Source organism: Aspergillus alliaceus, assembly GCF_009176365.1.
Source record: "Aspergillus alliaceus strain CBS 536.65 unplaced genomic scaffold BDW43scaffold_10, whole genome shotgun sequence".
NCBI lineage: Eukaryota > Fungi > Ascomycota > Eurotiomycetes > Eurotiales > Aspergillaceae > Aspergillus > Aspergillus alliaceus.
Window position 1 is genome coordinate 455,427 of NW_022474693.1, and position 26,022 is coordinate 481,448.

The 26,022-nt window shown below is 47.5% G+C and overlaps 7 protein-coding genes across 7 annotated transcripts; 4 read left to right on the forward strand and 3 right to left on the reverse strand.

The window, feature by feature from the left end:
- Positions 1–112: 112 nt before the first annotated feature.
- akuA (putative DSB repair complex subunit Ku70) lies at positions 113–2,466 on the reverse strand. The gene is made up of 5 exons (XM_032041158.1): positions 1,768–2,466; positions 874–1,720; positions 711–814; positions 436–663; positions 113–368 (listed from the first exon to the last, which is right to left on the reverse strand). The coding sequence occupies exons 1-5, from the start codon at positions 2,320–2,322 to the stop codon at positions 261–263; spliced, it is 1,842 nt and encodes a 613-aa protein (XP_031902828.1). The 5' UTR covers positions 2,323–2,466; the 3' UTR covers positions 113–260.
- A 364-nt stretch (positions 2,467–2,830) lies between these two features.
- On the forward strand, positions 2,831–4,496 carry BDW43DRAFT_268781 (ferrochelatase HEM15). The gene is made up of 3 exons (XM_032041160.1): positions 2,831–3,230; positions 3,296–3,878; positions 3,936–4,496. The coding sequence occupies exons 1-3, from the start codon at positions 3,009–3,011 to the stop codon at positions 4,391–4,393; spliced, it is 1,263 nt and encodes a 420-aa protein (XP_031902829.1). The 5' UTR covers positions 2,831–3,008; the 3' UTR covers positions 4,394–4,496.
- Positions 4,497–4,671: 175 nt separating this feature from the next.
- Positions 4,672–7,052, forward strand: BDW43DRAFT_268784 (putative tetracycline-efflux transporter). The gene is made up of 3 exons (XM_032041161.1): positions 4,672–5,325; positions 5,387–6,845; positions 6,897–7,052. Exons 1-3 carry the CDS (start codon positions 5,074–5,076, stop codon positions 6,980–6,982), a joined length of 1,797 nt encoding a protein of 598 aa, XP_031902830.1. The 5' UTR covers positions 4,672–5,073; the 3' UTR covers positions 6,983–7,052.
- Positions 7,053–7,800: 748 nt separating this feature from the next.
- BDW43DRAFT_268785 (pentatricopeptide repeat protein) lies at positions 7,801–10,933 on the forward strand. The gene has a single exon (XM_032041162.1). The coding sequence runs from the start codon at positions 7,967–7,969 to the stop codon at positions 10,745–10,747; it is 2,781 nt and encodes a 926-aa protein (XP_031902831.1). The 5' UTR covers positions 7,801–7,966; the 3' UTR covers positions 10,748–10,933.
- A 102-nt stretch (positions 10,934–11,035) lies between these two features.
- Positions 11,036–13,108, forward strand: erg1 (squalene monooxygenase erg1). Its single transcript, XM_032041163.1, has 2 exons — positions 11,036–12,501; positions 12,560–13,108. Exons 1-2 carry the CDS (start codon positions 11,325–11,327, stop codon positions 12,826–12,828), a joined length of 1,446 nt encoding a protein of 481 aa, XP_031902832.1. The 5' UTR covers positions 11,036–11,324; the 3' UTR covers positions 12,829–13,108.
- Positions 13,109–15,534: 2,426 nt separating this feature from the next.
- Positions 15,535–19,033, reverse strand: BDW43DRAFT_308804 (PAP/25A associated domain family; the record flags this gene model as incomplete). The annotated part of the gene is made up of 4 exons (XM_032046572.1): positions 15,535–17,930; positions 18,024–18,242; positions 18,302–18,373; positions 18,421–19,033. The coding sequence occupies 4 exons, from the start codon at positions 19,031–19,033 to the stop codon at positions 15,535–15,537; spliced, it is 3,300 nt and encodes a 1,099-aa protein (XP_031902833.1).
- Positions 19,034–21,473: 2,440 nt separating this feature from the next.
- On the reverse strand, positions 21,474–22,024 carry BDW43DRAFT_268797 (uncharacterized protein). Its single transcript, XM_032041164.1, has 2 exons — positions 21,620–22,024; positions 21,474–21,521 (listed from the first exon to the last, which is right to left on the reverse strand). Exon 1 carries the CDS (start codon positions 21,909–21,911, stop codon positions 21,750–21,752), a length of 162 nt encoding a protein of 53 aa, XP_031902834.1. The 5' UTR covers positions 21,912–22,024; the 3' UTR covers positions 21,474–21,521; positions 21,620–21,749.
- Between the last annotated feature and the right edge of the window lie 3,998 nt (positions 22,025–26,022).

Below are 26,022 nucleotides of genomic sequence, written 5' to 3' on the forward strand. Positions count from 1 at the left end.
ATCCCTAAATTTTTATTATATCCTAGCAAATTAGGTGGTTAAACAGCAACTCCTTCCTTTGGAACATTCATTTTACTTTGTCCCTCGCTGCTTTAGTGCCTCTCTAGCCTGCGCGCATTCTTCCACGTGGCCCTAGGGCTTCTATACATACGGTCTATTACTGTACTCGTCACGGTATTCCAGTATAATATTGTTATTAAATAGCATGGAGCAACCTTATCTACTGAAGATATGTCGGGTGATTCATACATCACACCGTCTCACTTCCGTTCCATAAACTCCTCCACACGTTCAACGAGATCAGCTTTTTTCCCAGCAGCAGAGCGTCCGTGGGATGAGAGGAAATCCTTGAGAACAGGTACTGTGAGCTGTACAATGCCACTTGCGTTAGTTTTGCATCCTGGATTCAAGTTTAGGGAGACAGATAATAATCACCTTCGCTAGAGACCCCTTCTGGTAGTGGGCCCGCACTACATCTTCAACGCCTTGCTCGTTGGTTTCCACCTTCACCTTCTTGGATGGTTTCTGGGCTGCGTCTTCGGCTTCGGAGGCTCGGTCTTTGGCGCTTCGTTTCACGAGCGTGCTCTTCGAATCATGGACCGATATCTTCGCGTATTGTTTTTCCAATTCTTCTGCCCAAGATCCTACATAGCCACGAGTACGCTGGTATGGTTAGCAAATATTGTCGAAACGTACAAGGTGAAATATACCTTATCAATTTGGCGATATCTGGGTACGGTCTTGTCTTCTGGCTTCTCCGGGAGGTCTTCATCCAACGCCAGGGCTTGAAGAATTCGATAGTGCCATTGAAGAGCTAATGAGAAGATGCGTTAACATCAACGTCGCCGCGTAAGTGGTTGAGAAGAAGCTTACATGGGTTAGGGTACTTGAGGGGATCATAAGATGCTTTTGGGAGCTGCAATTGCTGGACAATAAGCCGCATTTGGTCGATCAATGGTTCAGGTGCGACATGGAGTGCAGTTTCCGGGTTCTGACGAACGTCATCGGCGAATGGTAGAGGTATAATCCACATTCCCGGTGGAAACTTTTGGATGCCGGTCTCGTCTACTTTCTCTTCTCCGGCGATCATGGCCCCCAGAACTGGACCTGCATTTTTGCGCGCAATAACCCATACAAGTGCGGCCTTCTTATCTCGGAGAAGCGTTTGTTGCAAAGCAGAGAACACTCGCGTCGAGCCCACGAAATCTTCTTCCGAGGGGTATATGAAGAAGGGGTGCTTGACATTGGCCCAGAATGGAAGAGACGAAAGTGGTTTGAACCCAATAATACGGATCACAGGATCACCGAAATTCCTCAGCGCCTTTATTTCTTCAGGTGTGAAAGTAACTTGATCACCGCCAAACTTGTATGCTTTCTTGATTTCTCCCTTCTCAACCGTGCGGGCCGTATCATCAGCGATTTGGGTAGTCACTCCTTTCACAATCTGGGGATTTTCACCACCAAGCCAGATGAAGGAATTTCTGGCGGGTTCTTGTCGTTTGAATAAAAGATACCCCGATATTGATATTTTGAAGTTTGGCCCTAGCTCTAGTGGCATATTCGAGAAATGTGCACGTCGTGGGACAGATCTTGAATGGATACTGGACAATAGGGTGGTTAGTAGAGATATTCCATCACCGGCAGCTGGAGAGGTCTTGGAATCAGTCTGCAAGTACGCCGGGGCATCTGGATCTGAAGGAGAGGCCTTATAGATAATGTCCTAGCTAGTGTGAGCAGTAATAGCTAATCTTGGATATAGGATCTTACGTCATAGAATTTAGCGGCATCAAACTCATGGTCTGGCCGCGAAATAGGGAATAGCTCAATAGTGACCCCAAGGTCGTACAAGTCCTTGGCACGTACAGTTGAAGCAGATCGCAAACTTTTATTATCTCCATGAGGGTCATCATTGTCGGTGACTATGAATAACCGTCGGGACAAGAAGTTAGGGGCTCTCGACGTGAATATTTGGTTTGCGCAAAAAAGCACATTTGCCATTGAGACCCTTTCTTCTGAGGCCTGGAGTATGTCCTCAGACTCTTCATCATTCTGTGCCAGTGCTCGAAGATTCTTTACATCTTGCGCGGAAGGAATATCCAGGTCTGTGAAAAGGTAACAGTGCGGGTATGAAAGGTCTCCTCGACTGTTCTCGCCCTCATCGTAGAATTTGGACGCCTGCGTCCCATATAATAGCACACCGATCATGTCGTGGGGGTTAGAGATGATACGCTGCTGCATGAGGTGATATGCACATTTCAATGCGGCCGTTGTGGGCGACTCTGCGGACTTCTTCGAATCGGGGGATGGACGAGGGGTGAGCATAGAATCGCTGACTTCGATTGCAAAGAGCACGGCATCTTTCACCGACTTGTAGCCCTGTTATAATATATGATTTATATGAGTTTCTAATGTCTCAGCATGGGTTCGATTAGAGAGGGGCTTACGCTTTCGTCGATCTCCTCTTCCTCCTCGATTTGATCGTCTCCGCGATATTGATTCTCGTCAGCCATTGTGAATGTATTAATAAGTCATAAGTCATTAAATATGCAAAGGAAGGGATAAGTTCGGAAGCCAGTTAATCGGTGAGCTAAAAAGAGTCTGTTGAAAGCAACATTGGTGCTTCTTCGAATGTCTGCCTGCCAACTCCTGCTGCCTGCTGTTCCACTCTTTCGTCACGAGTGACGCGATACTCCGACCGGGCGACGCGGGGAAGACACGAACATCATGTGACAAGCGCCAAGACTTGATGACCCCAAGTAAAAGCTAATTGGCCATTAGTTTCAGCTCCAAGTCATCCATGGATACTCCGGGCCCGTCATTTTGCCGGTTCTGGACTCTCTGCTTCAGGTCAGCATCTCTTCCGATTACTATTGACCTTTGCCACATGGCCCATTGAAAACTTTCCCGTATATCATCCATACCTCGTTCTCGCCTTTAGTCGCACAACTTAGCAATTGCCTCCCTGGAAAGGCAACAAAAAAGCATTGTTTTACCATTTATCTATCGCCATGGCCCTCTGCCGGCCTTTTGCGCTTCCTCGGCAACTGCTGCGACCAGTGGTTCGCAGCTCACTTGGATACAACACAGAGCAACGCAATAGCTTTGCAACAGCAGTACCTCCGGTGACTCAAGATGCAACTAGCTCCAAGGGCCCTACTGCAATGGTATTTCTGAACATGGGTGGCCCATCTACTACGGGTGAGGTGGAAGACTTCCTCAGCAGATTATTTGTACGTTGTCAGACGAACAGTCTTTTCTCAGGGACTTGTTTTAACGTTCTCATTCTATGATAAAGGCCGACGGTGATCTGATTCCCTTGGGGCGACTTCAAACATATCTCGGACCGCTTATTGCAAAGAGGAGGACACCCAAGATTCAAAAACAATATGCCGATATTGGAGGTGGCTCTCCTATCCGAAAGTGGTCCGAGTACCAATGCCAGGAAATGTGTAAATTGCTTGATAAACTCAATCCTGAAAGTGCGCCTCATAAACCCTACGTGGCATTTCGGTATGCTGCACCTTTGACCGAAGAGATGTATACACAATTGCTAGATGATGGTTTTGGAAGAGGAAAAGGCGGTCGCGCTGTCGCATTTACGCAATATCCACAATACTCCTGCTCTACTACGGGCAGCTCTTTGAACGAGCTGTGGAAATGGAGGAATCGGCTAGAGGGCAAAAACGCCAATGGGAGCCAGGATTCCACCGGTACTATCCAGTGGAGTGTCATTGATCGGTGGCCGACCCATCCCGGCCTAGTGGAAGCTTTCGCGAAGAACATTGAGGATCAACTTAAGACATATCCGGAAGACAAAAGGAATAGTGTCGTCCTGCTGTTCTCTGCCCACAGTTTGCCTATGAGCGTGGTGAATAGAGGTGAGATTAAGCCATCGCGCCAATTGCTAGACGAAAAAATTACTAACTCGAGACTAGGTGACCCGTATCCAGCTGAAGTGGCAGCCACTGTGCATGCAGTAATGCAAAGACTTAACTTTAGCAACCCTTACCGGTTGTGCTGGCAATCTCAGGTGGGCCCATCCGCATGGCTTGGAGCCCAGACCAGCGACACTGTCCAAGAGTATGTGAAGCGTGGACAGACTGATATTGTTCTTGTACCGATTGCCTTCACTAGCGACCACATTGAAACATTATATGAGCTGGACCTTGAAGTAATGGAAGAGGCGAACTCCCCTGGAGTCAAGCGAGCGGAGAGTCTGAACGGAAGCCCTATTTTCATACAAGCCCTTGCGGATATCGCGCAAGAGCATTTGCGCAAGGGAGAAAAATGCTCTCGACAGATGACGCTACGCTGCCAGGGTTGTAAGAGTGACAGATGCTTGGAGCAGAAAAAGTTCTTTGCTGGTGAAGAAGCCTCTTCTCTTGTTGTATAGAACTATCCCGTACGTATTTTCTCTTCATTCCTCAATTCCAAATGTATTATCTAGTCAAACAAAATATATTATGCATTGCAGATTCATTGGTTAGAAAGTATAGGATTCGGCTTTTTATCTGGTCGGATTGTTCCGTATATAGCACTAAATAATCTGCCGATTGGAGGACTGCCTTGATTTTGGGTTGAGCAAATATGGGTCACTTTTTTATTTCACACCAGGGGTCAATGGCTTGAGGTACGATTGGACCCAAATCATTGGGAACGGAATACCGACATCGAACACCTCGGCAGCCTGTTTCATGGTGAAATCAACGTCATCAATGGCTTGCTTATCTTTTTCTCTCCACTTGGTTTGGTATGCTGACAAACACTCCCCTCATTGACCTCCGGCCCAATACTTCACACTGGTCAATCCCGATAACAAGGAACCATGCATTGTTATCATTGGCACTTCGGAATCATGAGTGAAACGTTGCTTCTGCCAGTGCGTTTTAAAATTTTGGCTAAATAAAACGTGTCAGATCATTCTTCTTGCGCCTTACGTCCTTATCTCATACCGGAGTCCTTATCCCATCTTTCATTAAAACTACGGCTGACAAACGCGGTCTGAACATATATAAATCTCAGCTCTAAATAGTACCTTAGCGTGACCTAACTGTTCATGTCCTTGTGCCGATAATGGCCAGTCGAATACACCCCATCGATGCGGATATCGGACAATTGCGAAGTAGGCCCGCCGCTCCTGGCCAGAACCATCCGCTAAACACCGGTGAGGATGGATCCAAACATCCCGTGGAATTGCACATCCAGGAGCAGACGCCCCTACTTCAGCAAACATATGAAAATAGAGACTATGAGAACCTACATTCCCCCGACCCAAGTTTGGCGGCGTTGAACGCTGGTGTCTGGCAGTCTCGTACAAAAGCAAGCGTATGTGTCTATTTCCAATGCACTCCCTCTGGTAGAAGGTGCCGTATTCTGATTCGGCCAGATACTTTGGTTACTCCCATTCCTTCTCCTGTATATGCTCGGTTTCGGGGGTGTCGCGGTTCCTAAGATAAATTTGATGCTTTCGCTTACCTGCAGAGACTACTTGGCCAAAAGAGCTAGTACTGATCCTGGATTTACGTACTTCCCTGTTATTATTGGACAGGACAACTCCCAGTGCCAAATACCAGAAGTTCAATCCCTTGTTGCTCGCTTCCAGCTATATTTTAACCTGGTGACTGGGTTACTGTCGGCGCTGATAAGCCCTCAGCTAGGCCATCTATCGGATCGCTATGGCAGGACGTCCATGATTGCTCTAAGTGCACTCGGAACAATAGTGGCAGAAGCGATCACTGCTATCGTGGCTGCAAATTCAGAGCGAGTGTCCATATATCTACTTCTGCTGGCCGCTACCTTGGACGGGTTAGGAGGTTCATTTACCGCGATATTGGCACTAAGCAGCTCGTACGCTTCCGATTGCACTATTTCGGGGAAGCGAAGCGTGGCATTTGGATACCTACACGGGGCCATATTCACCGGAGTCGCAGCCGGTCCGTTCCTTGTGGCCATTCTTATGAAGAAGACACATAACATACTAAGTGTCTTCTATTCCGCCCTGGCTCTTCATATACTCTTTTTCTTTGCAGCCTGGCTCCTCATCCCCGAATCACTGTCCGAAGAACAAAAACAGAGAGCGCGAGAACAATATCACGTGAAAGTCTCCCTCTCCCATCAAGAGGATCTGAGCTGGCTATCTACCAAACGCTGGAATCCGAAAAAGGCTTTGGCCCCTCTGGCTATCCTGTTTCCACCAGCTGGACGTCCTAGCACCCTATTTCCCAATCGCGGTGGTGCTAGCACTGCTTTACGAAGAAACATCATTCTTCTCTCTGTGATCGATACTCTTCACCTCGGCATGGCCCTAGGCACAGCACAGATCATTGTTATCTACGCGGGATACATGTTTGGCTGGGGAAACGTTGAATCTAGCCTATTCGTTTCCATTATCAGTTCCGTTCGAGTCCTCAACTTCTTCATCGTACTCCCTATAGTATGTCGGATATTTCGCGAAGAACAAAGGGAGGACCTGGTTATCTCGGGCTCCAGTGCGCTTGATGTCGTCCTCATTCGTGTCTCAATTTTGCTGGACACGGTTGGATTTGCAGGATATGCACTGGCGAATAGCGGTTCATTTTTGATCCTGTCGGGTGTCGTCACATCTCTGGGAGGAATGGCCGCGCCAGTGCTGCAATCATCTCTAACCAAGCACGTACCCCGTGATCGCATAGGGCAGATACTCGGTGCCAAGGGCCTCCTACATGCTATTTCTAGAGTGGTAGCTCCTTCCATATGCAGTTTTATATATAGTGTGACAGTGGGTAAATTTTCGCAGACTGTATTTGTGTGCCTATCATTTGTCTTTGGGATCGCGTTCTGCGGTACTTTGTATATTAAAGCACATGGTGAGTATTCCCTTGATGATCAAGGTCTAAGCTCGAGCTAACGTACAGCAGTCCAACTCGATATTAACGATTCAAGTTATCGTAATGACGACACCAATGAATACAGAGAAGCAGTTGAGGATGAAAACTTGCCTTAATACACACAGGATCATCTAATACCCTGAACTGTACTTTGGCGATATATATATATATATATATATATATATATTTTGAAGATCCTTCTATTTGCATGTACTATGCTGAATGTACGACTCTTTCATCCTATTATTTCCCCTTAGCATATGTATACATGTACAGCTAATATGACACAACCTAGCCTCATATCCAATTGGGGAGATATGTAGGGACATGAAGCCCGGTTAGCAATATAGTAGAGCATGTGCCCATTGTGCCATTATACTGAACTCGTGGTAGCTCTGTTGTTTTCAAAATAGTGTAGATTTACTGTTTCTACTGATGTGTAAGTGTCACGAAAAGCAAAGTATGTGCATAGATCCCGTCCGCCGTAGTAGGTATTTACAGTCTATGGGAGTAGGCGGCCAGCGTATATTCATTGACCCGGCAGAAATCCTGAACAGTTTCTAAGTTAGACCACCGAATGTTGATCTTTTACAAGGTCAGTATATCAGAACCATCAACATTTATTGTTAGCCTAAATCGGGCTAGAACGGATAGCCATAGATATTGATCCATTAATTGAAAGTTTGAAGCTAAAATAGTTACTTTTGGTGCAGATAGAGGGGGTATCACACATTGATAACGGACACCTTGAGGAGCTACGAGGTTGGGGACTCATTTAAGACCGCTTTCCTAGGTCGGCAACATAGTGACTAAGCAAATATAATCACGTGCATAGGGTATAGTTCACCCGGAACGGAAAGTATGGGGCCACACGCAGCACTACGGTGGACGAGAAAGGCCAATGCTAACTTGCAAACTTTCTGCTGAACGGGCCGAAAATCATCTGTACACAAAATCCGGACGGTCAGTTGTCCCACTGAAGTAGCTTGCTGCCCTGAGTATTATCACTGAGAATTGAGTATCTGCCTCTCAATTCTCCTGATGCCCTATCAGTGATACCTCAATTCGCCTGCTGCCGGCGGTGCACGGGTTCTATTGCCATGATCACCAAACCTAGTCACGGCACTTCGGCCGTACCCTCTCGCAATGCCCTGCGTGTCCTTCGCCGGCTGGCCCTTGCCGGCTCGACGGTGGGCAGCTTTTGCACTGTTGCAGCTATCACATACGATGTCCATCGCCGAGTCCGCGTTGCAGAACGTATAGTTGAGAACAAACGCGCCCTCCAAACCTCCGCACCCAATTACGATGCAACTTACGCGGCGAGACGGCTTGCCCGTATGATGGAAGTCGCGGAAGCCGGTGAATTCATAAGTATGGATGCGTTCAAAGAAGAGGACCGGAAATCACAGCAGGCGCAGAGCTTGCATGTCGGGGCCGGAGAAGTGGGACACAGTGATGGGAGAACTGAAAGCTTCCAGGATACGACTCAGGCAGAAGCTTTCCTAGAGACTACTCATTCAGGTATGAACGGTGCGACGAATTTAAAGCGACATATAGGGAAGCTTCCTGGGAAATGTGATTTTATTCCACCCGAATACACGCGACCTACGGACAACCTCAACCGGCCCAATTATGCCATCGACAAGCCTGCCCCTCTTTCAGATGCCGCTGTCTCGACACCGGGTACTGCAACTCTGGCGGAAGGAGAAAACTCTATCCCTAAGCAAATGCAAGACCTTCTAGACCGGGGGCGGCCTATCGATGCGGCACAATTGTTTTTGGACGCACACCCTGCTTCGCTAAATGGTATATCATCTGATAGAAGGGAGCTTGCGGTGCAGGCGTTCTATGTCAATTGCAAAGAAGAAAATGTATACATCGCAAGAAACATCTTCGAGCGCTTGGAGGAGGTGGACAAGGTTTCACCTAGACTGTGGAAGGTTTTGGTGTTTGCATTGGCAAAGAAGGGAAGTATAGAGTCCGCTGCGACTATCTATACTCGGTATATGCACAAGTTCCAGGTCTCCCCGGACATGGTAGATGTGGTGCTTCGATGCCTGCTTGAATCACATAGGCTCACAACAGCGAAATGGTTCCTGTTCAGGAATTTACAAGTTGACCGGGATTGCGGCTTGTGCGGTGCGTACCTGGCAGGCTTGTGGAGGAAAACAAGGAGCATTGAGCTCTTGAATGGGCAATTGAAAAAAATACTAACAATGCTGCCTCGCCTGGGAAAGGACCCCAGCGACAAGCTTTTCAACCCAGTGGTCAAGGCATATGTTGAATTTGGTCGATTAGCAGACGCTGAGGCTTTGGTTGAAGATATGATAACCACATATGAGCTACCCCTTCGCTGCCGCACAAAAGGCCTCCTCGTGTACGGCAAGGCCCTCATGTGCGACTGGGAGGGTGTGGAAGCAGGCCTTCAGGAAATGCATGACCTTAACCTAACGTCGCGGCGACGTGATTTTACTCCAATCTTCGACCGCATATTCCTCGAATACTGGGTATCTCATACGGGACATGAGATCCGTGATTTCATCATGCGCTATATTGATAAATTCAACATTGTTCCCGATCGAGTCCTGTACAAGCACGTCTTGGAAGCATTTGTGGAGAAAGGGGATAAGGAAATGATATCCGAGTTCACGAGAACGGCCCGCGAGCGTGGTTGGAAGGTTCCCATCAATGAGCAGGAGTTTTTGGATATGTTACGTGTTCGTCGGTTAGCACTCGAGGGAGCACCTGTAGGCTTCTGGCAAATGCTGCAGGCTGCTCGGGTGAAATACGGGCAGGCGGCAGCCTCACAGCAGATTCTTGGCTACGACCAGCGTTCATTCCCCATCCCCGAAGTCAATACAATGCCTTTTACCCAAAGTCCACTGCCGTGGTATCAACGAACGCTGCAAGACGTGACTCCGTCAAAACCTGTCGATCAATATCAGAAGCTTCATAAACAGATGACACATTATATGCACGTTGGGAAGATGACAGAGGCTCTCAAATGTTTCCAGAATGCGAAGAATGCGCGGTTCCAATTCAAACAGCTCCATATCGAGTTAGCGGCCATTGCGACCCTACTTGAGCATGGGCTTAGTGAAGCTCGCGCGCTTATTGAAGCTGAGTGGCGGAGCATCCGACATCTTATTCGGTTTTTCCCTCAGTTCTTTCGTCAGATCATGGAGGTTGACTCGGCGACGGAGGCGGAACTGATCAAAATGGCTGTGCTGCGATTCTATCAGCTGTGCTGGTCGAACAAGCGGATGATCGTCAAGCACCACATCACTGTGGCTACCAGCCGACGGCTAATTACGCAAAACAAGCCGGAGACAGCCATCGATCTCCTTGCGGCCGTATACAAGTCCCGCTATAGGCATACGCTGACCTTCGATGGGGTCTGCATAAAGATGTTTCTCCGTGCCTTCGCGGCCATAGATAATATTCCCGGGATTCGATGGTGCATCCTAACTGGCCTTGCTCGAGGAAGTGCTCTCAATCATGATCTTGTTGTCGAAGTGAACCGCATCATGGGGGTGCTGAAGCGCAAGTTTAATCCTGACACGCTTCCCGCGAGAGAAGCCTCTAAAACAACCGAACAACTGCAATATCTCGCACGGATCGCTGATATGCTGGAGAAGAAGAGCCGGGGCGATCCTGCGTTATGGGAACTCAAGTCTAACCCCAATGTGAAGCGGTCCTTCCGGCGGATGCTGAAACGGTCTCTTGATGAGAGACGGTTGTATAAAGAAACCGATATTCAGGAGACAATCGAGGCATGGGATGAAGAATACGAATTGGAAGTGCTTCTGGGCCCCATTGATATCCACCCGAAGTCCATCGCTGCTCGATGGAATGAGCGGGTGGTTTTAGGGCAGATATAAGCCGAGGATTCGCCGTGATTTAGCATTTATTCCCCATATTTCTGTTATGCTGTGTTTTATTTCCTAATTTCCTTCTGATTGGTGTTTTCTATTTAGACTTGTATATATAGTCCTTCACCGACATGTACTTGTACACTAGCGAGATGTAACTATTTGTTGGCCTAGACCCTTGGAATCACATGTCCCGAACCAATCACTGCGAGGGAGAAGAAATTGGATCATGTGTAAAGAAAACCACCTGAGCAAAACTTCTACAACTAAAGTACCGTGTCCCTACTAGTACGAACCTTGCAATCAATCGTACGGTACTTTTAGGGGCAGCGGAGGGAAAAAGGGCGGAAGATCCTTCACATGTCACGCCACTGGCATTCACGGGACTGAACTTTTTTAACCTCTCTTTCTCCCCCTTACCTTTATCGGCCCGGAACTTCTCTCTATCTCTCTCCACGCACAATTCCTCTGATTCTCTCTTTCCCTCTGACAATTGTCCCTTCTTCACCTCCGGAGAAGGAATATGCCCTGCGGTCCCCGTCGATTCTGCCGAATTTGCTGAACTCCCTCGACCTCTCCCCGCGTAATGGCCACCGCCGCTATCCCCAACGGTCATACCAATGCGACCATGTTCGCCGATGCGGCCGAAGAACGCAGACGTGTCCACCACGATGCTGATGTGGTGATCGTGGGCGCAGGAGTGCTAGGATGTGCTCTCGCAGTCACATTGGGAAAACAGGGACGGAGTGTCTTACTGCTGGAAGCCTCAATGAAGGAGCCGGATCGCATTGTCGGCGAGCTGTTGCAGCCGGGCGGCGTTCGGGCCCTTGAGCGGTTAGGCCTGGCACAGTGTCTGGAGGGTATAGATGCAATTCCATCTCAAGGCTTCTATGTGTCTTATTTCGAGAAGTCCGTGACTATGCCTTACCCCAAAGACACACCGACTTCGCCCCCTCCGCTTGGCCGTTCCTTTCACCACGGACGGTTTATCATGAAGCTACGAGAAGCAGCTCTGGCCTGCCCCAATGTTACCGTTGTGGAGACCAAGGCGACGGAATTGATTACTTGCTCACATACCAAGCAGGTTCTTGGTGTAGAGTGCATGACCAAGGACAAAAAGGATTGTTATTTTGGACACCTCACCGTTGTCGCCGACGGTTACGCTTCTAAGTTCCGGAAACAATATCACACTAATACCCCGAAAGTCAAATCCCGATTCTGGGCTCTAGAACTGATTGATGCGAAACTCCCTGCACCTCATCACGGACATGTCCTCTTAAGCGCGAATCCTCCTATCCTCCTATACCAGATTGGCACCCATGAGACTCGTATCTTGGTCGATATCCCCGAAAACCTTCCATCTGCGTCTGTCAAGAATGGTGGTGTGAAGAACCACCTGTGGAACGTGACTCTCCCATCTCTTCCCGAATCTGTCCAGCCTGCCTTCCGCGCTGCACTGGAAAAGGGCCATCTGAGATCTATGCCGAACTCTTTCCTCCCCGCCGCACGTAACAAAACCCCCGGATTGGTCATACTGGGCGATGCGCTGAACATGCGCCACCCGTTGACCGGGGGTGGCATGACTGTTGCCTTCAACGATGTGCTCGTGTTCCGCGACGTGATGAGTCCCGAAAAGGTCCCCAGTCTTACAGACACCGACAGGGTGTTAAAGCAATTGGGTTCTTTCCACTGGCAACGAAAGCACGGGTCTTCTGTCATCAACATCCTTGCCATGGCTCTGTACGCCCTTTTCTCCGCAAACGGTTTGTTTCCTTCTGATCGTTCATCTCAAAGCCAACCAGCCACTAACATACGACTTAGACGAAAACCTCCGAGTCCTTCAACGAGGTTGCTTCCGCTACTTCGAGATCGGCATGTATTCCGAGCCAATGGGGCTTTTGGGCGGCCTCATCAAAAAGCCCTTCGTATTATTCTCCCATTTCTTCACCGTCGCATTCCTCTCCCTCTGGGTGCTCCTCACCGAGTCCCCTCTATATCAGCTTCCTCTCACGCTCATCAAATGCGTAATGGTATTCTGGACAGCCTGTGTTGTTATATTCCCCTACATGCTCATTGAAGCTTTTTGTTGATATTTCTATCTCCTTGATGTTTTGTTTTCGGAGCGGAAACGATCTCTTCTCGTCCAGATTATCATGGCTTGGTGTATGATACGAGTTTTATTATGCTTACCTTCTCATGCTGTAATAATATTTTTACCTCCCTTGGCCAGACTGTTATGACTACCTGCTTCTTATTCCACCTTTCTTGTTAATATCACAGCTACGATAGATCTGGCCCTACCCAAGAATGTATATATATCATACAGATACACAGATACTAGATAATGTCATCGATAAAATTGAATACTAACCCTCCTCAGGAGCACCAAAACCGAGAAAGGTGAGGAAACTCAAGACCACTCAGAGATAACGATCATATGTGCAAGTATGTCATGGTGTCAGGCACCTGGCAGCGTTTCTTACTTCCAACATTGACGAATAAAACCAACCCATTGCCTACAAAAATATTCCCTCAGACGCCATACATAAAGTACTTATCTGTAACCAACCTCTCTCCAGTAGAACTAAAAGAATACCTGGTGTTGAAACAACGCAGCACCCGCACTAACGCGCCACATCAAAGATACAATTAGTACAGTATAGCCAAAAACAACGCCCTCCATCAATAGCGCAGCCGCTGAATTTATACAAAACCCCCGCTCTCACCCGAAAACCAACCATACTAATTAATGTTATCAGCCAGCGAAGGTATTGAGAGCCACAAGTTAGATACCCAGAGCTTGGTCTCCTACATAAGCTGTTCTCCCGCAGAAGTATGCATATACGTACATACCATGTACATTATACGAGCACAAGCACCGGCCCGGTCGTATGACCTCTTTTAAAGCTATATGCTCATGGGACCTTTGCTTTGTTATATCTTCTCTAGAAGTTTGTTACTGGTATTGGGTTCCTATATGTATACGGTCCAGAAAGTCTACTATGCCCATTCTCTGACTGTGAGGGCTTGTATGTATGTAGAGTATGTGCGTCTAATATTCCCGAAAGATTGTCAGAGATATAGCGAGCACCCTATTGCTATCTAGTATGACAGGGATGCGAATGAGGATTCTAAGTCATCTGTAGTACATACAACACACAATTAAATGTTAATCAATAGAACGGGAGTATCTCGCCAACTACTGCAAGTGTCCCCCACCCCCCTATTTCTAGCTGCACGTACGAAATTAATCTTGATTTGCATGAGACATATCATAGGACAAGGGATATCCTGTTTAAGTAATATGAAATAGAGAACGGCTGGTTATGTTGGATTAATTCGTTTTGCAGTTGGAGGGTTATTGAGAACTAGTCTACAAAAGTATCCACTGGATAGCCTCTCATTACATCTAGAGTAGGAATAAAAGGTGATATCACCAGTAATCGGACCTGTCATCATGATAAAGTATGGAGTATATTTCCTTGAAAGACTTGATATGTTCGTAGGGGTCTTCGTTGTACTAGACATTTTCTCATTTTTATCATTTTTCTCTCTATGTAAATTCCAACTTCTACATTGAACCGATGCCCAATCCAGACTGGACCCGGTCGACATGATATGTAACAAAGACAAAGGCAAATTATCTCTCAGAAAAAAAAAAAGGAAAAGGAGAAGAAAGGGTTGCACGCAAAACAACACAGAAACAATGACCCACTCGCCGGGCACCCTGCTATGATGGTATATTGGACAATGATAATGATGATGATCATGCCTTTGGATATAATATGGAAGAACAAAAGAAAAAAGGGGGAAAACCACAGGCAGCAAAGTGAAAAAAAAGAAATCGGTCAATCAACCCGTATCTTCAAAAACACGACATAAACTGTATGTATAGTAGACTCATTTGGCTTGCTCGCTCTTGCTGTTCTCCCCTTTTTTCCACCACTTGTTTGAGTTCGAGTTGGGCGATCCGCGCATCTCCTGCTTTCAGTTACTGTCTCAGCGGCGATTTCTTTTCCTCTGTGCGGCAAAGTTCATCGCAACAGAGCCGTGCGCCAACCAAGATATGCAAGGATAGCCTGTATGCATTGTGGCAGGGCATAACCCAGAATCAACTCGAAGCCCAATGGCATTCCCAAGGAGACGAGTCGAACTCCAAAGGACACAACCAAAGTCAAGAGCCATGTATCGAATGAGGATATAAAATCAGCGAACAAATAAGATATGCAATTATGCAACTCACGCAAATGACCCGTGAACCAATTGTTAACCAGCCAGACCCTTCAACTGCCAAGTTCCGTTATTTGACCTTGCAAAACGCCAATATTGAACATGAAAAGAACATAAAGACGACGTAGACATAGACACAAGAAAAAGTAAAGAAAAAAAAAGTCATATACTTGCCATTCAAAAGCGAAAAAAGGAAAACACAGTTCAATCGAAATTATGTCATTTTGAAAGAGGCATTGCATCATTTTATACAGCGCCAAAGGATCCAATTCAATCGAACTCCTTTTGACGATAAGTGCGAATGACGTTCGGGATTGAGCCGAACGCCTCAATAGTTTGCAGCGACAAACTGTGCAGGTGCTATGCGATAGCACACTTGGGTGATATAATCGCCTCGCGAAACGCTGCTTCAGCATAGACACGGTGCAGTTGAGATGTTCCGAACTCCAAACAAGGAATTTTGGGTCGCGCAGCGTAATGACATGTGACCCATTCTAAAAACTCGTAAGTCATGCTACTCAATGCAAAACCAAAGATGAAGAGCCAAGACGAGCCCATTAGGGTCTTCATCCGCCTTTTCTTAAGGATTCATCTGCAGGGATGGGCTCGGCGCCGCCATGAAAGCCGTGTCGGTTTTCACTATTCGACTTGGCATTCTTCTTTTGTTTCTTCTTAGTTGTCTGCCAGCCACTGCTTGCGTGGTTGGCATGGGAGTCGTGCGCTGAGCCAATGCCATTCATCCTTCGCGAGGGATGGCCACCATTCCGTTCTTTATCGCCGGGCCCACCGTTGTGGTGGGAATGGTCAGAACGATGTTTGGGTTTTGTCTTGTGAGTGGTTCCATTGGTCCTCTCAGGAGCATCAACACCGTTGGGCCGGCGTTTCCCATTCGATGATGGGCCATGCAAATCCAATCCTGGTGCCCCCCTCTCCGCGGTAGAATGTCTGGGACGAGAAGAGTCCTTGTCCGCTGACTCTTGGTGGGTATGAGCCGCCTTCGGCTTTTCTGAAGCGGGCTTTGATAACGGTTCTGCCATTTTCTCGCTGTTCGAGAGATGGAGGCTTTGCAGACGACTCGAGAGTAGACTAGGCTTCCCACCGTGTCCATTGACTAAAGCATCAGCTGGTTTGCGGGTATCGATTCCTTGTCGACCGAAGTAAGGTGTTTGATCTGTCTCCACCGAACTGTTATCTTGGAAATCTTGGGAGAACGAGTCGGAAACGCTGGCGGGAGTGTCGGTATTGAGGTCATCTGAAGTCGATGTACAATGGCTCATAGCACCACAAGGATCATAGCCCTCGGTAGAAATCGCAGCGTTGCGTGGTTCACTCGGAGGCACCGACCCGTCGACGATCAAGGGGCCATTGCGGTCGCCAGGTGCTGTTGGTCGTGCCATTGCTCGCGTGGATCCAGCCTTAGGGGTCTGCATGGTACCATTTTCAGGAGAAGGGCCGAATGCTTCATGAGGAGCGAGAGTTGACAAGTATTCGTGAGAATTGGGAATGAAGGGCATGATACTGCCGTTTGGTAATGCCAAGCCTACTGGTGCTTGCAGTGGTGACAACATAGCATTCTGATGGCATGTTTGCAACTGTGGTGAAGTAGCAAGATAGTAGTTCATATACTCAGTTGGTCGACTCTCATCCAAGTATGGTAAGCGAGAGACATTGGGCATGCTGCTAGGCATGAAGTTGCCGTCTTCTTCGTTCTGCGTGCCATCGGGGGATGTGGGTGTCTTGCGCTGCTTTAAACTTTGAGGGGCGTCTTGGGTCATTGAATATATGGGGGCAAAGCTCGGAAGAGAGTGGACCGACCGCGCGGGTTGCGAGTGTGCCCTGAGCGACCCGCCTGGTGAACCGTTCGCAACTGACGACCTACGTGGGTTGCGTCGGAGCTCCGGCATAGCAGTTGCCGCCGATGGTGACGGTGGATTAGTAGTACTACCTTGTACCCCGGGGATTGCAACCGGAAGGTAAGGGGTGCCATAGTAAACCTGTTGGCGTAGCTGCGTTCCATGAGGCGCATGGTTTGCTGTTCCGGACTTTGAACGAGAATTGTCATCGCCAGCTGACTCCTGCTGTTGTTGAGGCATAGGGAATTGTATGAATGGTTGACGGATAAGCACCGGCGGCGGTCTCCCGGTGAGAAGTGCTTGGTTCTGAAGCTGTAGTCGAAGTTCCTGTTCCTGGGCCTGGAGGATCTGGATCTGCTGGTAGAGGTGGTCATGAAGTAGATATTGAGCCTGCTGTGCTTGCAAAGAAAGTTCCGACGCACTCATACCGTTGCTGGTTTGACGGAAGTTGTTCGACTTATGGGGCGTATTTGAGGGTCGACGACCACCACTGTGTCCACCACGAGGATATTGGTGGGGATGACGCCCACCACGGCCACCGCCGCGACCGCCCCGAGAAGACGGAGGCGCGGTGAGAATGGGCCGTGGCTGCGGGGGCGGTCGCTCCCACGAACGTTCCTCCTCAGGTGGATACTCGTACTGCTCACAGCAGAGCTCAAGATCTCCTTGTGCGGCAGCCTTGTATGCTCTACGGAGTTCCAGATGAACGCCCCTAAAGGATGTATCATCCGCAGTGTTTCCCAAGTTTCTTGACGTATTGAACGGCTCCTCAACACAAAGGCGGTTATTCTGCAGCAAGTGCCACCCCTTGGCTTCTTTTGAGATCAGCTTGCCCTCTCGAACAGACAAGACATACTTTTCGTAGTCAAGATCGTGAGCATAATACTTGAAGAACTGGAAAAGTAGATCGCCTAAACTTTGTTTGTTTTTCCGTCCGTATCCAACCAGATTATTTAGGTCATCGTCAAAGGAGCACACTAATCCTTCTGGCGAAACCTTCTTCTCATGAGGCCGAGCCTGGAGGCTAGGAAGAATGGGGGGATCTCGCGTTTGAAGGAAGTTTACGATCAAGCAAATCCATGTATAGGAGCTTAGTGTGCCACCCAGTCCTGCGACAGATTGTCAACATCGAGGACTCCAAAAGCAAAAGAAAGAGAAAAACCGCATTCTTTACGACGATCTCCCCCATAGTTGAAACATACCGGCATCGCAGAGTATCCTCCGTTTCGTCCAATACTTGATAATCATAGCCAACGGCCTCACGCGCTCGTCAATTTCCACGTACGTCCGAATCATACGCGTGTTGTCCAACGCCAATGTGTTGTTCACGTTCATGTCGCAGGCTAAACGCAGCTCCGGATCCCAGATCTTCACGATAGGAACTTTTGCGTGAGATACGCAGACAACCCGTTCCATACCATCTACCAAGGGTGTTAGTTGGGGATCGAGATCTAGAACAAAACAAGGGAAATTGCCTTACGTCGAGCAAGGACCTCCGCTAGCAGACACACATGCTCAATTTCCTTATATGTTGTTGTTATACAGATGTCCACTGTACCAGATTAGCCCACGGTCTGCAACAAGACAACTTCGACATACCATCCGAGTCACTTGAACAGAGTTTATTCCCTGACGACCCAAAAACGTGGACCTTGATATCCCGACCTGGCCATTGATCGTTGAATAGCTTTTCCAACTTGCGAACGAGTTGGCGTCGCCGATCATCACTCTCCGCTGACGGGAGTAATCGATCATACACCTCCAACATATGGTCGGTCAGCCTCTGTTCCTCCTCCGGCTCCAACCTCTCCTTGAGACCCTCCTTCTCGTCTGGCAACAAATCGGCACCCAGGCTATACGGCATCCTTCTTCGAAAGAAGGCCATGGCGGTTTCATATTTACAGCCGGAAAACGGTTTTCGTAAGGATGGCGGTAGGTGTGTGGACTCGGAATGGGTGGATCGGGGGGAAGTGCTTCCGTGAGGGGGCGACGGGGAACGGGAGTTAAAGGAGAGGTTCCGCGCATGTTGGTAAGGCGTTGAGGGGAGGGAGTTCGACTGCTGCGAATTCAATGGGGGTCGAGAAGGAGCCTCTGACGACGACGTGTCGGTGGTCAAGTTCCACGGCATAGTCGAGGCCTTTTCCGACACTATCGGGGTCTTTCCACCTGGACCGGAAGCCAATTTAGCATTCCCATGGATGTCTGAGGTCATATAGCGACTCCAACGTTGTCAGTCAACGTTGGCCTCCACGAGGGGTTAGAATGGAAATAATCCCGCCGTGTTTAGAATCCGAACAAACGCCGTGGTGTGCGAAACCACACGAGATCCCCGGTCTCCAGCTTTTTCTCCGTGCGGAATTGGTCACTCGGTACCGAACGTACAATTCGCAAATCTTTCAGCCCGCGGATACCTCTGGACGAATAAACGGCAGGGGGGGGAAACGAGGCGAAGCCCTGCGAGGGGGGTGCACGCAGGGGAGTCACTGCAGATACCGGCCGGCGATGGCGTCGCAGAATTGACCTGTGCTGCTGCGGCCCGAGTGAAGCCCTTTTTTTTTATTTTTTCACAGGTCAAGGAATGTCTTTTTCTTAGGAAAAAGAAAAGGAGGTATTTTCAAGCAGAATAACAGTGAAAATTGAAGGGTTTCACGGTGAGGGTGAATGGATTGTCTGCCTCAGTGGCGACCGGAGAATGTCAGGGTGCTGATGGGATACTTTACTTTGTCGATCGCCAAACCAATAGATCAAAGTGTTTTAAGGGGAGAGAGCGATACACTCTAACCGGGAAGGGCACAACTTCAAAAAACCACACAACTTCCGGGGGACAAGACAGGGAAAGATTCTTTTCTTCAGAAGTGATAAAAAAAGAAATTAAATAGGACTTTTCTTCCTCTTTCTTTTTTTCCCATGTAAGGACCAGCCTAAGATTGAGACCGAAAGGAAATAATACACGGGGAGAAAAGGGAAAGATTTGGGGGGTTCGCGAGAGAGGGCAGCGCACGCGGAATCACTCACTTTCACTGAAGTGGTGAGCCTGAGCCAGGGGGCCGTCAATCAGATTTCAGCGGTAAGCCTTAGTCACTTCAACCGGTGCAGCTTTAGTGACCCGCCAAAACCACGGGGTTAAACGCTTCAGAATAATGATAGAAGCCACTAAATTTAGTAGTCTTGACTTGAGAATAGAAAATACGTTAAATGGGTTTAAGGCAAAGTTAAGAAAAGTAACTTGATAATAGAAGAAGTGATTATCATGGAACAGAATGTTCACTGGAAGGAATCAACAGAACTAAATTGTCACGGTTTAATTCAAGCCCTTTCCCCCCCAATCTTAATATGGAGAACTCTTCTGGACTCCAGTTTTGATCCTGGTTTTATATCACTACAATTATTTTAAGGGTTCTTAGTACTGACTGAAAGGGGGGAGGGTCGTTATATCAACAGACATAAGAATATGACTACAACGCAGAAGCCAATCACATCCCGTTGATGCTGTCGGTGCTCCTACTACTAATATTTTTTGTCACCATCAGAGATTTGTCCGAGTATCCATAAAACCATTAATTGCAGGAATTCCTATTACCACATTTCCCGCATCATGAGAGCCCACCTTTGGTGCCTGAGGCACTAGCCATTCCGCACAAGGAAAAGGGTTCTATACTTGAAAGGGGGTGGAAGGTACCGTACAATTTCAATCGGTTTTTAATATAACCAACAATCTAATCGTGACCGATGGAACAGCATCCCCAATTGACCTATCTCTCTCAGCCACCATTAATCCAGACAGTCATCATACTGTAGGGCGTCCAGACAGGGTGTTCAATAGACTTCCGCCAACCCTATCTATCATTGCTTTGTGACACGAACTCAGAGTACTTACTGTACTCGAGAGGTTTTCATTGTTCCCCCTCTCCGGTAGCCCCACGTTTCTGAATTCGTTCAATCTGTTTCCTTCGAGTAGGTTGTCTCCGTGTAATGGGCCGAATGAATTAAATGCGTGTGTCCGGCACGTGTGCCGGACCTCCAATTGAAACATTAAAGGAGTTGGCCCACTTTGACGGACAATCAAAACTCTCATTCTCGATAACAACTGTTCTTGACTATATTGTCTAGTCTCGCTTATAATTGTTTTAGTCGGAACTGCTCCCATTTTTACTCAACTCGGTCAGGTGCATGCCACGGCCCAATTCTCCCTCGAAACGGATTTATTCTTCCGCTCCGCGTCCCGCAGTTGAGGAATGTAGTGAATGTGTGTTGTGTCTTAGACATGAGCTCATACTCCTTTTTTTTTTTTTAGTGACAGCTCTGCATAAGATCGGCGTCTCCTCTTGAGTCCGTCCTCTCGACCTGCTTTGGGAAAGCAAGGGTGGTCCACACCCCTCAGTTCTAAGTTTGGGCTAACGGCGCTGGTTTTTGAGGATAGTGCTTCGGAACTGAATAGATAGGCGATAAATCAGCGCTATTCCTTTAATTCCTCTTGCTTGCCAAATCTAGATCGTAGGAAGGCACTGTTCACTTGGTGACCCATGGGTGACTCCAAAAGTCTAATCCATTCTGGGCAGCCGTAAGATATATGTCCTCAAAGACAAAGCGGGAACTAAAGCCACAGAATGATAGACCCTTCCCCGAGCTCTGCGCGGGGACGCGATGGGCTCGAATCGACCGACCAAAGATAGAACTTGTTGGCGAAGGCCGATTATCACCTGTCAGACATGTCAAATTGACTTCCTAAATTCGGGAGAGCGACGTCTGTTACAAATAGTAGTAATTCCTTCCGGGCCGAGCAAAACACCTGACCTACCCCAAGATACCTGCTAAGCAAACGACGTACAACAGCCATGTAGGCTTACTGTATGCCCTCGCTCAATATGCATGTAAGGTAGTAAGCAGTTCGATGCATGTGGTAATTAGTACTTTCGGTATGTCAACATTCATAGTACAACATTGGTGCATGGCATCAATAGCAACCGGATCATCACAATTATAGTGCCGGTACCTAACATGGAACCCTTAATTACCGCATTCTGCATCACTCTGTAAAGCAGGTTAACCCTCCGAGATTCAAGACTTGGCTCTTCCCTCGTGGTCAGCATTGTCAGAAAGCCCACATCACCTCACAGGTACCTGTAGCACTGCAGCACGATGACGATGGGTGGGATTATGATTGGTGAAAGTAGACCGTATTTTCAGGCCAAGTTCAGGGGGCCTAAGGCCAATCCATCAACTCAACCCCTCCATAGTGAGTAAAGTCTGAGAGCCCAGCTAAATGCAACAAGGTAGATCACATACGTAATCAAAACTGGAGGTGTTGTCAAGATGAGTGATCGATGCGGATAATTGGGTGGTGAGGGGTGAATTTTCTCCCTCCCTAATCTCCCTAAAGAATCAGGTGATACCAACATCTCAACTGCGCAGAACACCACTGTCATATATGTCAGTCAAGTCAAGTTCTGAATACTAGTGGGCTGCTCAGAAGGGACAACACATCATACTACCCTGTGGGTGTGAGTCAGACTGAACGTAAATATTATGCTTGTACGCACCACCAAGTGACAAGTATTCCGTACAGCCCATAGTGTCAGATTAAAGGCCCCATTATCCATGCATCGCATCGAACACGTGCGTTGCCATCATTGTATTTTTATCAGCAAGAGCAATATTGTCTCGCTATCTCGACTACTTCGGTATGTCAGAGATCAACAAGCAATATGCTTAAAAAAGGTTGTGAACCAGGTAGCGTATCAATGTTAAATATGTTTTAGCGTTACTGGACACTGCCATATTGAAGGACAAACTAGTTTTCAATGCTTACAAAGAGTGAAGCATTGGCAGAGTTATGATAATTCAAGCTTGGTATTACTAGCAACTCTATCAACGAAAACTAACTACACTTAACCCTTATCTGGATTGGCTTGAGATCCACTAGCGCTACCGTGGTATCGCGATCCTTCCAACAGTGTTATTGAGGACAGTATCGACTATACTAAGTATGAGCCTCTGATAGCAGTGGGCTCCGCGCCGCAGGTTTTTCAGCTTCCTGCGAATTTAGCTCATGCACATGAACAACATCCTGGCCAGCTAATTCGCTTAAAAGTGCGGTGCCTTCCAATTCTTGTGCTTTGGGTTGCACTTCGGGGCTGGCCATAATATTCTGAGTGTGCTGCCTGCTGTTGACGCTTTGGGATCGCCGCCGTCTGACAAGGAAGAAAGCAACCGCTATGATAACTAACAGTCCTGCAACGCCTCCCACCGCACCACCAGCTATGGCTCCGACTGGAGTTTAGTCTCTGACAATACTCTCAGGGTGCAAAGAGGGAATCGAGGTAGAGGATGGTACCAAAATCTCTGACAGGGCCATGTCTGCCCACTTTGATAGAGGGGGCGTAGCTTCAATATCCTTTAGGATTATGGAAACGATTGTATAGGCATGCATTGTCGGCTATTTGTACATCTTCAGTATCGTTAGAGGTGTATTATTAGGATATGGGAGTTCCTGGTACTGTACTTACGTCAAATATCGATGTTTTTCTCTCTGAGTATCATGAAAACGCGGGCATATTATAACAGCCAGCATTATTAGTTCACATTTCTCTCCCGCCAGTTCCAAATATTAATCATCCATAGGTTTCGCATACATGCGCCATGCGTTCATTACCAAGGCTCCTTCCCTGGTACCATTTGGATGATGGAATAGAAAGATAGGATCTGTGTGTAAGAATTAGCATATTTGAAAAGGTCAGTGGAGTGTTGATTTACACACCAGAATACAGATCCTGAGACGAAGCAACTACTCCTCCAAGCACATAAATCTGGTAAGTGCTTGAGGATGGGTCATGCTGCACACCGGCGCAGAACTCCGTTCTCTTTTCTACCACGGAGCCCGAAGTGGTTTGGTTGAACCGTTTATCTGTAGCATCATATACTTGGACATAGTTCCAGCTATTCTGAATTTTAGTTAGAAACTACCAGCCATTTCAATGTGTTTTGAGTCCTAACAGATGTATATGTCCGCGTTGGCACCACCGGCAAGAGAAGGCACTTAATTGCCCATGGAGAAAGAGGATGCCCTGTTTACCAGATAGGCAAATATACCAAGGCTCCACTTTTTGCTGCTGTGAAAGGAGGAGATAATTGTGTCAATTCTCCCGTTGTAGTATTGAGCTCGATCATTTTATTCATGTGCCTTCGCCATGATGGATCTGAGATCTCTCTGGTAGTCCGGTCACACTCATAACCACCAACCCAGTAGGCACTCTGGATATCCGGCACGCGTTGGTATATGCTATGAGAATGCGCACGTTAATACTGAAAGAAGAGATAGTAATACGACTTAAAGCCCCTCCGAAGGTAGCCGAACCGGTCTCTAACTTGTTTTTGGGAGCTGCCACTTCTTATCCGTAATCTTATACGCCCAGATCCCATAATATGCTGGAGGGACAAGATCTGATGTGTTTTCCCCGTAGCAATAAAGTGTGCTATTGTCTTTGTTACGCCAAAATGTCTGATAGTTCAGCTTTGGGACGTCCAGGTCCACTGGACTCATTTGGTAGCTTGTCCCCGTCGTCAACTGAGAATGTCTTGGTGAGATCCATTTGCACAAGGTACTTGTCTAGAAGATATATCAGTCAATGGTAGAAGCTATCACAGGTCTATCCAAAAACTTGAAGCATTGCCATCACCCTGTAATAATCAACCATCCATACCGTTAAGATACAGGACATCGTTTGCGATAGTGACTGGACTGGGTCAATTAGACAGCGCGGGCAATAAAACCTCCTATCCCGAATACCTACTTCCAAAGGAGTTGCTTCGACAGAATCCTTTGGACATACCATTAAGTACCTCAGCTACCGCCAAAAAAAAAACACTCTGAGAGATAGGAGTAGGACAAGGTGTATAGAAAATGCCATTTCCAATGATGTTGAATATATAATGATTTTCAAGTAGTGTGATTCTTGATACCCTTTCCGCAGTAGATCTTCTGGAAGAGGGCAGTCTCGTTGATCTTCTTTCCGTTAGTACTTATCGACTCGCCCTAGGAGGGGAAGTGAGCAAACAGCCTGTGCTTCAATAAGGAGTCCAAGCTACGGCTTTGGGTGACTTTGCCGTTCTGTACTTCCATTTGGTACCCTTGTCCATGACCTATTAAAACAGGATTCTCAGGTAACTGTCTCTGAAGTAGTCACACAGCTAAGCCGAACAATTCCAAGAAACTAGGTGAGACGATATCTTACCCTGTATGATGGGGCGCGCCGACATCGGTTGCTATAGGTGTCTCTAGTACAGCAGCAAGAGGCACAAGAACTAAAGCTATGTAGTACACATTCCATCCCACATTGTGCTATACCAAACTCAAAGTCGGAATTACAGCAGGCAGTTTTCATTAAACAAAAATGTATTGATTCAGTTAGCTTGACTTTCTTTAACAGACCTGAGATCAGTAGGAACTTCTGGTGTACCTCGACTAAGTTCCTGACAGGATTCCCTATGGTAGAGACAACCGAAATAATATTTGAAGCCTTATGGGCTAAACTTCATAAGATAAACAGCTTCATGCAGTACGTAAACTCAACCGATTGATTTCCTCGTCGATATCATAACCGACTATGGGTGGCCTTATAATCCGTCGAAAGCCTTCAGGAGCTACACTCAAGATTCTCACAGTTATCATCCAAGCCTAGCATACTCTAGCAGCAAACGCCAACAAGCAAGGCTCATATCCACTTTCCTAAGGGCAGAATTTGCCCATTACCGGTTCTGTTCAATAACTTTCCAAGAGCCTGATCTTCAGACTCCTGTGTCAGGCACCGCACTATCTCTGGGAAATCTCAAATCCATGCTAACTGGGATGCAATGTACCCACGGTATTAACCAATTATCATGCCATTCTCTACGCAACATTTGTTTGGGGACCGCTGATCTAGAGCGCAAAAGGCGGTAGAAGCGAACACTAAGGCTATTTCCATCGAGGTTGAGGTTACTTGCACTTACGGTGCGATCCAGACTGCGTGGCTCTCCATTAAGAAATTTAATAATTCTTGATTTCGAATCTGGCATTCGATAGCGTGTTGAAACAGATGCAGATAGGCCGCTGTCTCCTCAAACTATTGATATAATGGAGACGATCGACATTCTAAGCGTTTGCGAAGTACTTGGATTAGCAAAACTCTAAATGGTTGCTACTGAGCACATGTCAATCACCAT

What these genes read in the sequence shown, in the direction of transcription:
- akuA (XM_032041158.1), bottom strand. Translation starts at nt 2,322, where the DNA reads ATGCTCACCCCTCGTCCATCCCCCGATTCGAAGAAGTCCGCAGAGTCG. An exon ending in ATGCCGCTAAATTCTATGAC is followed by an intron (nt 1,721 to 1,767) that starts GTAAGATCCTAT and finishes CACACTAGCTAG; the next exon opens with GACATTATCTATAAGGCCTC. An exon ending in AGAAGGGGTCTCTAGCGAAG is followed by an intron (nt 369 to 435) that starts GTGATTATTATC and finishes GGCATTGTACAG; the next exon opens with CTCACAGTACCTGTTCTCAA.
- BDW43DRAFT_268781 (XM_032041160.1), top strand. Translation starts at nt 3,009, where the DNA reads ATGGCCCTCTGCCGGCCTTTTGCGCTTCCTCGGCAACTGCTGCGACCA. An exon ending in ACTTCCTCAGCAGATTATTT is followed by an intron (nt 3,231 to 3,295) that starts GTACGTTGTCAG and finishes TCTATGATAAAG; the next exon opens with GCCGACGGTGATCTGATTCC. An exon ending in TATGAGCGTGGTGAATAGAG is followed by an intron (nt 3,879 to 3,935) that starts GTGAGATTAAGC and finishes ACTCGAGACTAG; the next exon opens with GTGACCCGTATCCAGCTGAA.
- BDW43DRAFT_268784 (XM_032041161.1), top strand. Translation starts at nt 5,074, where the DNA reads ATGGCCAGTCGAATACACCCCATCGATGCGGATATCGGACAATTGCGA. An exon ending in AGTCTCGTACAAAAGCAAGC is followed by an intron (nt 5,326 to 5,386) that starts GTATGTGTCTAT and finishes TGATTCGGCCAG; the next exon opens with ATACTTTGGTTACTCCCATT. An exon ending in TTTGTATATTAAAGCACATG is followed by an intron (nt 6,846 to 6,896) that starts GTGAGTATTCCC and finishes AACGTACAGCAG; the next exon opens with TCCAACTCGATATTAACGAT.
- BDW43DRAFT_268785 (XM_032041162.1), top strand. Translation starts at nt 7,967, where the DNA reads ATGATCACCAAACCTAGTCACGGCACTTCGGCCGTACCCTCTCGCAAT.
- erg1 (XM_032041163.1), top strand. Translation starts at nt 11,325, where the DNA reads ATGGCCACCGCCGCTATCCCCAACGGTCATACCAATGCGACCATGTTC. An exon ending in CGCCCTTTTCTCCGCAAACG is followed by an intron (nt 12,502 to 12,559) that starts GTTTGTTTCCTT and finishes CATACGACTTAG; the next exon opens with ACGAAAACCTCCGAGTCCTT.
- BDW43DRAFT_268797 (XM_032041164.1), bottom strand. Translation starts at nt 21,911, where the DNA reads ATGCTGACCACGAGGGAAGAGCCAAGTCTTGAATCTCGGAGGGTTAAC.